The following is an 11,334-nucleotide window of genomic DNA, read 5'->3' as shown; positions in this document are numbered from 1 at the left end:
CTGTGGGTTGAAATCACAGTGAAAAACAGAATCTCCCTGCAGACAGCCATGACCATCTGGGGCTATGAGAGACGTTCACAGGGCCATCACACTGCTTAGATCACATGGCCTTTTTTTTTTTTCCTAAACCTGAAGGAACAATTTAGTTGTTAAATGTGATGCTAGATTTTATGCCCTAAAATCCTTACAAACTAAGGGATTTGTTATGACTTCAAATTCAGTTTCAGCTACTTAAGTGGGTGCTTAACTTTATGCACCAAATAGTCCTCAGAAGACAACAGTAAATCTACATGGTTGTGCTTGTCCAATGCTTGTGCTCCAATGGGGAGGAAACCCCCATACTGCTTACGAGGCAGTATAGATGTACATGGTTTGCACTTGTTTTGCAATAAATTCAGTGTCAGTTCAAGCTCATCTGACACAGGCAGTGTTAGGGTGCTCCCTGAAATTCTTCTGCTGCTTAAACTTAACTTCTTGCTTAACTTTCCTGCTGAAAAAGGTCTACCATGCATCATGCACCAGGGTATAACTGCCTAATTCTAGCACAACTTTACTTCTCTGCCATGCAATCTCACACTCACCTAAGTAATTCCTAATTATCAGACCTACTTCTCATCCACCTTATTCACTGAAGTGCTGGCCAAGCATAACTGAAAGCAACAACAAGGTCACAAGTGAGCTTTGTGAAAGTAACAGTTCTCCCTTTTCACGGCAAAATTCATCAGCCCTGGATCTCTTGCCCAGGAGTGGGGAGAATGGGTCCATTCTGCACTGAGTACCTATAAAATAGCTCAGCTGTTCATGCTCTTTGCTATGTTGATAGATATACACAGATACCACAATGCAAATGTTTACAAAAATTTGCATATTCTATATGAAATAAATAGCACAAGTAAACTCTAATACTCAGAACTAAATAGTATACAATATTAGGGACCAAGTTATGCTTATAAATGCACAAGCATTGCTACTGTGAACTCAGCTTAACTGCTTAGTACGCAAGCTTCAGGAGTTGCTAGCTAAACTACACTTCAGGAAGCCATAATAAATGATGGTCATGCCAAAATCTAAGAATAAATAAAAAACACAAACATTCTCCTCCATCCCTTCAAATGGTACACAGCTTTTTACAGATAACATAATGGTTTCATGAAATTCGTTAAAACTGTCTCATAGTAAGTATCATCTGGAACACAGGTCTGTATGTTCTAAGCAAACTCAAAATCAGAGTGGGAACAATAGGTTTGTCAGCACGGTGACCACACATAGCAAAAGCAAAGACAGCAAGAGTCTGTACTTGGACCAGAGCTACATCCACCCAGAATAAAGTGAGAATGAGAGCAGCTTTATTAGCAAAAGGGAGGAGAGAGAGACAAGAGGGACCGGACGCAGCTCCAGTTATTACTGTTGTTGCAGAACAATATGGAGGAATAGCATAGATTCTGTAGCCTGGTCTTGCCAGCACAGTCCTCAAAAAACAATCACTGCCCCAAAAGCCAGTGATAACACAATGAAATTCTGCTAGCAACAGCAGGTTACAGATTGAGCTGCTCCCTGCATGTGCAGGACAGAAAGTTTGCTATGTCAATGGCACGTGGGGCAGTTCATTCTCTGTATCCTCATATGAATATTCCTACCGACAATTTTTCATTGAGAAAGTGGGTGATTCATAAGTACAACTTTTTTTCAGGAAAAAATGCATCTCTCACACTCAATACTCTGACTCAACATCAGCTTGCACTACTGAATAATAGAACCTAGATCCTGCCCTGGAAATTTGCTTATGCTTTAGATCATGGCACTTTTCTCATCTTGCAAAGAGGTTCGTGAAGAGGATCTTCCTAGCAACAGCTCCTTCTCATGGATCAGGCTATCTAGCAGGTCCTCCTGTCTGTAGTTGTGATAAACCTTCAGGAAAGCCAGTATGGTAATTCCCAGCCAAGTCAGCCAGGCAGCCCAGAGACCAAACTAGAGAAGTAAAGAAATGACAAATATCAGTACTGTTTCACAAAGACAAAACCACCTGTCCAGGTGAAGATCAAAATCTCACCTAGACGAAAACCCATGGAGTCACGACAAGATATGATTTGTGAGCTTCTGGCCCCACTTCTCAATCCAGTCAAGATATTCTGAGCTTAAAAGGAAATAAAGCTTTAAGTAGTAGGAAACTTGATACAAAAAATACTAGGTTTGATCATGAAGAATTCTGCATAATCCACATGCAGCTGCTGAACTTCCCCAGCATCTGATGTTCTGGCCATCCCAAAATTCTTGGGATTATTTTTCTTCCATTACTTTAGAGTTGCCATATGTCTTAATACTTTTTCCAAAACTTTCTTCCTGAATCCTGTGGGCCTCTCACTACCCCCAGAGAAATATAAATTTCAAGGTGTTTCCATCCGGAATATTGTTGAGAAAATCCTACCAATTGAACTGTTACTTTCTGGGGTAAGTGGTTCACATTAGCAGGAGCTCAAACTGCAAGAGAAACCCAATCTGACACATCCTAGTTCCTGGTGACTCATATATATTTGGCATATGATACCTGAGCTTAAAGCCTCAGATCTGCAGTAAGTCCCATCACTGACTTAGTCACTCTTGTTTAACTTTGTAGAAATAATTACATTTTGATTGGCTCAGGTACTTGAATGTTGGCCTCCCCCGTCTCAGAGGAAGCTCATTTGTAGTAACGTAAATTTCTGCTTTCTGGCAGAAATTCCATTTTAATTTCATTATACTGTTAGGGAAAAAAAAAAAAAAAAAAAAAAAAAAAAAAAAAAAAGGTACTTAAATTCACATATTTCAGTTTTGACATACTGCTTTTTTATTATTTCAAAAAATAAAAATAAAAATGGACAAAGAAAAAATCTAGCACTTCCGGGAAGTAGCAAAGCTGTTTACTTTAATAGCCAATTTAGATAAATTAGGGCCACTGTTATGTAAATGAGAGTTTGAGTTCCTATATATCTGATGCATTTTAGTAAGGCCCTGCTGAAGGAATTTATTGCACTCACAAGGAAATAAGTTTGCATTTGCTGGTAAATCTAGTCTATTCTTGGATTTTTCATTCTGCCGATTGAATGAAACTTATTTGCCCTTCTTAGACAGACCCATTCTCATGCCTTCATCCAACTCTGCTTACTACACCCCGGCTATCAGAAAACAATGCTGAAGGATTTTGCTCCCTGCTTGGTTCTGTTTTCAAAGTCTCCCTCAGGCTCCCCTTTGTCACAACTACATTCGCTTTTGAAGACAAATGGTGTTTCCCTGCAGCTGTTATGCTCCCAGACTCCTCATGCTTGGGTATTTTGCAGAGCTTAAATGATGCATCGTTCAGGCTAGCTCTACCCAGGTCTGGAGGAATGTGGATTAGAGTGGAGATCACCATCTGGCAGGATATATGTATAGATTATCAGCTGTCCATCCTGATATCGCAGTATGAATTATTCAAATTGGCTACATGCAGGTGTGTCTGGGATGGGTGTCTAAATGCCATTGCTGGGTACAAAACCCACAAAACTAGCTCATGTCTAAGGGTCACAGTTGCCTTCAAGGAGTGTCCCAAGAAAGGTAAGGCTTCCTCCCATGAGGGACAACTGAAAAAGCATGTGTATGGGTGCAGCCTGCATGGATGGGGCTATCCTCCTCAAGGGACTGTGTTAGTATGTGTTCACATGCTCAAGTGCTCAAATCTCAGCATTCACTGGTTTTGAGTGTTGACTCAGAGCTGGCATATTCAATAATAATATGACAGTCTCAGAGGTCTAATTCTCAAAGATCAGGAAAAAAAATCTTTCTAAAAGATAGCACTATTTCATTATTTTCAGTGGACTGATACTTATATGGGCTCAGGGGTTCTTCTTTTTATCCCAGCCTAAACCAGGACAACAACAAACTCATGGAAGAGAAAACTAACAGCCCCACAGTCTGCTGCAAGTCAGCCATTCTCTTCTTATTGCTAACAGCAATAAAGAGCTCCAGGACACTCAAGTGTCCAGGACACCCAAGCATTCACAGAACTCATGCTTTGCAGAAACAATAAATTTTCCATGATGAGTAAGAGTCAAGTTTTGACATATCTGTGTTCAGAACTATCTGTTTTGAATGTAAAATGCAAATGTACCCATTCACGATCATCTTGATTCAGCACATACTAAAGTCAGTGGAAACATTCCCATTGATTTCAAAGGATCGCATTTCAGCTCCAACAATCCCAGATCGATGAACAAATGGAAAGTGAACTGGAAGAGAACTGTGGCCTAGTCTGACCTACCTGTGCAATAGCAAACTGGTCGTAGAAAGCAGAGTTTTCTAAGTTCAGTTCAAGATCTATATCCTGTAATTCTTCACAGCTACCCAAGGAAAGCATTTGGAGGGAAGAAAGAAAGTTATTTCAGAAGTTCCAAATAGGCAAACAAAGCATAAAATGAAGCAATATCTAAGTGTTTCAAACAATCACAATGGCACATTCTATGATTCTATATTTAAGTCATTTCACTAATTAGGTTGCTTGCAAATCTTCTCTAAAGCTTGAGTAAAAGAATCATGTAAATACTTTATTTAAAAAATGATGTGTAATTATCTAAGTGATAACACCAGTCTTCCATAAAGTGGAACTGTGATAGTTATTATGAAAACAATATACCTAAGACCCTCTTCTCCCACTCCCCCAGAGCCTCCCACATATACACATCTGGCATCAGCCCAGCTTGGTTGCTTCCCCCTCAATGAAACAAAGTGTATGAGCCTCCGTTACCTTTTGACATCTGACATCACCAGGGAAAGCCTCAGAAGAAGGGATTGTATGGGTGTTTTTGTTTCGGATGCTCCAGCAAGGAGACGGTACTCTGATGGTAAGATAGAGGCTGCCTACAGATTTTACAAATAACTTGGACTTTTACTGGTGTGAAAAAAATCCCAGGATTTTGAGGTTGTCTTTCTATCTCTTGGTTGATTTCTGCAGCCTCTTCTCTGTCCTTTTCAGTGCTGTCGGTCATCTTGGGTTCTTATCCGAATATTCGATTAGGTGTTTTTTGTAATGGAATTTTTAACCGAATATTCGAATAATTCGATTAGCGTTGCAGCCCTAAACAGAACATTTACTATGGCATTTTACAACATATGACAATGTGCAATATAAATGTATGCTTTAAGTAGTACCTTTATTCAATATCATATGACATAAAATGTCACCTTTTTATTTCTCTTCATTGTTATTTGTTTGATACATAAAATTTACCTCAACCTATTAGTTTCCTATTCAGAGCACAAGCATCGTGAGATACAGCAGAACATTTTAGTGCCTGTGCATTTTGTGCCCTGTCAGAAAGTATCAGACCTCTATATTTTGCTCTTAAAATACTTTCTGTGCTGTGGCTTTCAGGGTGTGTGCAGCACAGCGCTGAGGCCAGGTTTTGGGTAACGGTGTGTTGTAGCACAGGCAGAACAAGGGACTTGGCTGCTGTCACACAGGTCAGTGGCAGAGCCAGGACTTCAAGCCAGGACCCTGATTCCCAGGACACCCTACCACCTCCCTCCCTTTTTCGAGCCGAATTTCCAAATACAGCTCTCTTTTGGAAATGAAAACTTTGGAATTAATGGTTTTCCTTTGCACATGTTCGTGACTCTTAAAAAGACCATGAAACATGATGGAAAACAGTTTGTTTTGTGGGGAACTAAAAGGAAAAAAGTTTGGTTTGCTGTTTTTGTACCAGATGAAAAGAATTTGGACTTCCATATTCTCCCCTTTGATTACCTTGTGTGTAACAACTACAGTTTGTAACACCACTGTACATCTGTGCATATATGAAAGATAAAAAGAAGAAAATATATTCTTCAATACTAACCTATTTGGCATGCTTCCTTTTTCGGTAATTGCATCACACCACATGTTAAATCCTACACTCACTATAGTGCTAGCAATAAACGTGATAAACACCACAAAGGCGCTGATCAGCAGATTCAGGAAAGCATAAAAGAAAGAGCTGCAATAAAAGGGAAGAAAAATGTAACTCATAAACAGCTGAAACACAACATCAGCAGTCTCTCTAAGCAGCATACACCAGACAAAGATATCAGTTTCCATTTGAAACACGTCTGCTTTAATTAAGAACATCTAATATATTGAAAAACTATGGCTTATGATCTTGAGTTACGTTATCTTCTTTTGTAAGCTCTTTGGATTTAGATTTATTATTTTATTTAACCGTAAGAGGATGTGGCTTTAAATCATAAATACTAAGTGGCGATCGTTCATACACAGCACGGCTTTCATTAGTTGTAATGATGAAAATCACCATTGTTAAAATAAATGTCATTAGCTCAAATTATATAGTAACTGAAGCTAAAATTATTTCATGACTAAAATGATAATTGGGACCAAAATTGCCTACTAGAGGGAAACTAAAACTAAAAATAAAACAACACAGTACTGATAGTTATAATCATTTTAAGCAATGTAACACAAGGTACTGGCATCATAAGACACGAATCTCAGTTTTATGGGCAATTTGCAGAGCAGGCCAGTTTCTCCTGGGACATCTCTGGCTTTGGTGTCAATATGTTATTTCTGCCAGCCGAATGTCGGTTTACATCAACCCAGTTAGTCTGCATAACCAGAACCAGCTCTAGGCATATACTAGAGGAGGTAAGGGGTGGGATGCTCAGAGTGGCACCATTAGGCAAAGGAATTGTCCAACTATTTTCCAGCCTCACGAGTTAGTCTTCTAGAAGGATGGACTGGGATTCACTGAAAGAAGAATGGCCCTGCCTAACTCTGCCACTTAGTTCTAGTTTGTGAAAACTTTCTCATTCATCTGGCCAAGCTCTTTGGTACTTGAAGCTGCTCTAGGTGGCACTTGGAAAGTCTCACTATCTAAAAACTGAACATCTACTCTAGGTTGGAGAAAGTGTCAACTCCAGGAGGAAGGTCATCCGGTTCAAGTTAGATTGTAAGGACAAATATAACAAATTGTCCAGCAGTGCACCTCTCATTGTTCTGGGGATAAAAGGAGTCTACTCACCTCAGAGAGCAACAACAACAAAACAAAACAAACAAACAAAAACAAACAAACCAAAAACAACAACAACAACAACAACAAACAGACATTTATTTCCACAATTCTCTCAATACATTAAAAGTTGAGAATCTTTTTGAGTCAGTGGCTGAATCCTAGCAATGTTCTGGGCTGGACAATCTTAATTTCTACAGGTTACACATCCTAAGGCATATGTGACCTTGGGAGAACTTCTTTAAAATTAGGTGAGGCAACATTCGCCAGTTGGGCTAGGAATTCTGTTCCTGGGTTGACGTGTATTTGAAGGGATTGTCTAGGTTCTCTCAAAAGTGTAGCCATCCGATCTCAACACCAATGCAAAAGAAGCAAAATCATTCACTTGCCAGATGTGCCCTTACAGACTGCAGTTGGAGCTGGATGATGGGACACCTGACTTGTAGAGGAATGTTGACATCAATCCTATTCTTCTCCTTCAGCTTCACTGGACTGTGAACAGATCAGCTCAATGCTGCAGAGCGCCAGGGTCACCCACATAGCAGATGGAGCTGGTATGAGCACACCACAGTTATGTGTGGTCATTGTCCCTGCCCTGATTTCATATCTAACCTAGGTTTTAAGTGTCACTAAAGCCATATCTACTGTGTGCACCTTAGTACAGTATGCTGGCCTGAGACACAGAAAAGACTTGAGCTGTCCACCAAATAAAATCAGGGGTGCCACTAGAACTAATAACTGCTCTAGAAAAGGAAAGGTTCGCAGGCATATTCGGTGAATTATCCCAGGTCCCTGTCTGCACTCCGCTTCCTGCCCTGCAGTACAGAAGTTTGCCAAGGTCCAGACTCTGACTGTCTGCCAGCAAAGCAGGTCTCAGAGTCGCTCCCAGTTTGCACTGGGCAATCACCATCATCACCACCACTGTGTGTGGGGATTCCTCAGTCCAGGGCATCTTGGTAGAGAGCCAGGGCAGATCTGGCTCTCTGCCTCACATATTTTTCTGCTTAGATCAGAATTTAAAGTTACACATTCCACATTGAGTGGATGTCCCTTAATGGTAAATGCCCTGTAAAACACTCGAAGTAGAAATTGCTTTTCAGCCCTCATTGTGAACTGTCTTAGTTGGGCCTCTATCTTGCAGCTGTGTTGAATAGTTCCAGGCCCAGATCACAGCACTTGGTTTTCCTACTCCTGCAGACAACTCCAGCACAGCCTGCCCATGAGGCAAAGGGTGCTCAGACCCTTCTGAGAAGGATAAGTGTCAGTCCTAATTATCTGAAGCACATAAAGACTAGACACCTTGCTGGGATGCAAGTGCATCAGGACAGCTCACGGTGGAGCTGGCCCAGCAACAGTGGTCCTGCTCAGCAGCGCCAGTAGGGATGTTGTCCTGGGGCTGCCCCAGTTGCCTCTGATCAGAAATGGCATTTATAATTTATGGTGAAGAACTTGAATCTCTCCACCCAAACAGACCTGCTCTCATGCCCATATGAAGTGTTAATAAATGGCTGTCTAAAATCAGAGCAGCGTGTGTGTAACCTGCTTTTCAGAGAGACAGATGCAGACCTGGGCATGGGACAGACCTGCCCTCTTCTGAGGAAGCTGCTATTTTAAGCAAGTTCCAGTTCACCCTGTTTTACCCTTCTCTGATGCTCTACAGCTACTCCAACATATAGAGTTGCTCTGCTGTTGCTCCCTGCCACATAGCAGCCTCCTGTCCCCTTTCTTGCCTGGAACAACTCTGCTCAGCATTATACAACTGCTACTGCTCAGCCTAGGGGAAGGAGCCTGAATGCAGCTCCTGAAGAGACAGTTTTCAGAGGCCTGCCCAGCAGTTTAGGACTAAATAACTACATTTGGAAGTAGGCCAAACATCAGACCTAAATTTCACTATTTCACAGTGTTTACTGCTAGTTTCTTAAAAATTAAATAAATAAATAAATCTGATTCTGAACAGTAAAGCTGAAAAAAAAAAAAAAAAGTATCTGGATATCTGGATTCCACTAATCTTCTATAGGTATCTGATGACCTGAGGAAACTGAATTCAAATGCAGTAAGTCCATGGTTACACTTAGCTCTTCTAAGGTAAGTATTAATGTGGAAATAAGCCTCTCTTCTATACTTCCTATAGGGTGTTTTAGTATTAGGCAGCTTGAGTGTGGTGAGAAAGGGCCAGGGAAACACCCCAGCTACCCTGTCCCAAGTACTACCACACCAGGCTGTTGTACAAGCCCAGGGTTAAGAAACAGCCACTGACTCAAGAAACTTCTAGTCCAAATAGACGTGGATATGAGTGATTTACCCTCCCTCTGGTAAAGGAAAATGGCTTTCATAGTCTAGCAAGCCACCAGTGCATGCTCCTGCCTTCCCACCTCCATACAATTGGGTGCTTGGAAGACCCCAGAGCACCCACAGGTTGGGTCACCTGTGCCAGGGTTGTACCAAAAGCTGCAGGACATCCCTGGAGAGCTGAGCACTGAGCACAGAACTGCTGAGCTGCTGCCCCGACCACCAGGCCCTCATTCCAGATCTGAGGCACCCTGGTTTGTCTGAGCAAAGGAACCGACTGCTAGAGCAGCCCTGCCGCAGTGTGCTCAGCTTCACTCTCATGTCGTAACCAAGCAATCACTGTTCTCTGCAATAGTTGCCATGTCCACCACAAAAGCAGAATAAAAATAGGGAGAGAACCACCGACTGCTCCCACCTGCCCCCCATCACGCACAGCTGCATTGGCTCAAGGATTCCCAGATCTACAATCAGGGGAAGGCCTCTTCCTGCCAGGATGTGTAATGGGACCACAATCAGGAGGCACCTGCAGTCCCCAGCCTCCAGCATCACCCCACAACCTGCAGCACCCTTCGTGCCCACCATGGCTGAGCTGGCCAGACACTGCACCCAGATCCCAAAGGGTAGCAGGAGCACAGCAATGAATTTGACCCCCACCCCAAACCCATCCTCTGGAAGGGGACACAGACTGCAAGTACACATGGGGTGCGTGTGCAGGCAAAACACCCCCTCACCCCAAACCCCTCTGGGCAACAGGACACAGGTGGTGCAAAGTTCAGTGCTTCAGCCCTGAGGCTGCTGCCACCTGCCCCAGCCTGCAGGAGGGGCTGGCATCCCCTGCCCTCCCCAGGGGTACTTACTCCTCGTGCCCTTTGCAGAGGAAGAAGAGGGTCCTCCAGGCCTGCACTGTGGCCAGCAGCAGGGAGAGGAGCCCGGTGAAGATGCTGAAGCGGCAGGCGGCCTCGGGCCCCCACTCCTGCACGGTGAAGCGCTGCCGCTCCACCGTCAGGTTGGCGTTGAGCCACATGCCCTCGGTGAAGAGCAGGCACCGGCCGTGGAAGTCATTGCTATTCTCGGACAGAGGCACCACCACGATGAAGCTGAAGAGGAAGGCCAGGAAGTAGCAGATGCACTGAGCGAAGAGGAAATTGCTAAGCGCCATGTCTGCAGCTCCGCGCAGGCAGAGGGAGGGATGGAGGGAGGGATGCAGGAGGGAGGGATGGAAGAGGGAGGGATGCAGGAAGGAGAGATGCGGGAAAGAGGGCTGCCGGGGGGGAGTGATGTCGGGGGGAAAGGATGGAGGGATGCAGGGAGGAAGCCTGCAGCAGTAGGGGGTGGGGAGGGAGGATGCGCAGTGCAAGGATGCGATGCGATGTGATGCCTCCGCTGGCACCGCCGCTGCCGGAGCTGTCCCCTCCATCTGTGTACTGATGGCTTCAGGGCTTGAGCAGGGAGAGAGAGGAAGAGGTGCTGCGAGGATTCCTCTTCTTTGGGAAAGTCTGGCTGCTGATACACCCTGGCACCCAGTGGGTTATATAAATCGGCGTCCCCCAAGCGAGGCTGGGTACCACCAGGGTGTCCCCTTAAGGACACAGACACCTGTGTCATCTGTGCTGGTGCCTTTGAAACACAAAAAAAACAGCCTCATCCTGGCTGCTGGATCCCTGCGGGCTTTGGCCCCTATTTCAAAAAACTTAACCAAAACACTGCACAGACACTGACATCAAGTGACCACCCTTGCACACCTGCCCCAGATGGCACTCAGACCACAGCCTACACAGGGGAAGTGTCCTGTCATCTCTTGGGTCCTGTATCTCTGTTTCTCCAAACCCATAACTGAAGCCATGATGTACCTCAAGCCAAAAATCTGGCCATCAGCCTGAGCTGGTGGCAAGAAGGGTCAGCGTGCATGGGTTCCCACCCCAGGAACTGCAGACCCAGCAGTTTTAGTCCCAGACCAGCTCTTGTCCGTCTCCACCCCAAGACATTGTAAGTGGCAGCAAGAGCTCACCAGAAGTGGAATAACTTTGTTGAGGCT

General features: G+C 43.9%; 1 protein-coding gene across 1 annotated transcript; it reads right to left on the bottom strand.

Moving 5' to 3' along the window:
- Window positions 1-1,324: 1,324 nt before the first annotated feature.
- Window positions 1,325-10,610, bottom strand: TMEM179 (transmembrane protein 179). The gene is made up of 4 exons (XM_032188823.1): window positions 10,157-10,610; window positions 5,847-5,984; window positions 4,274-4,352; window positions 1,325-1,968 (listed from the first exon to the last, which is right to left on the bottom strand). The coding sequence occupies exons 1-4, from the start codon at window positions 10,456-10,458 to the stop codon at window positions 1,789-1,791; spliced, it is 699 nt and encodes a 232-aa protein (XP_032044714.1). The 5' UTR covers window positions 10,459-10,610; the 3' UTR covers window positions 1,325-1,788.
- Between the last annotated feature and the right edge of the window lie 724 nt (window positions 10,611-11,334).

This window comes from Aythya fuligula, chromosome 5, assembly GCF_009819795.1.
Source record: "Aythya fuligula isolate bAytFul2 chromosome 5, bAytFul2.pri, whole genome shotgun sequence".
NCBI lineage: Eukaryota > Metazoa > Chordata > Aves > Anseriformes > Anatidae > Aythya > Aythya fuligula.
The sequence above is the reverse complement of the archived record's forward strand: the minus strand, read 5'-3'. Positions and strand labels throughout refer to the sequence as shown.

Bases quoted from the DNA above. Each gene is read 5' to 3' on its own strand.
- TMEM179 (XM_032188823.1), bottom strand. From the start codon at position 10,458: ATGGCGCTTAGCAATTTCCTCTTCGCTCAGTGCATCTGCTACTTCCTG. The intron at 5,985-10,156 runs GTAAGTACCCCT...CTTTTATTGCAG, and splicing joins CTCTGCAAAGGGCACGAGGA to CTCTTTCTTTTATGCTTTCC. The intron at 4,353-5,846 runs GTTAGTATTGAA...TTCCTTGGGTAG, and splicing joins AAAGGAAGCATGCCAAATAG to CTGTGAAGAATTACAGGATA.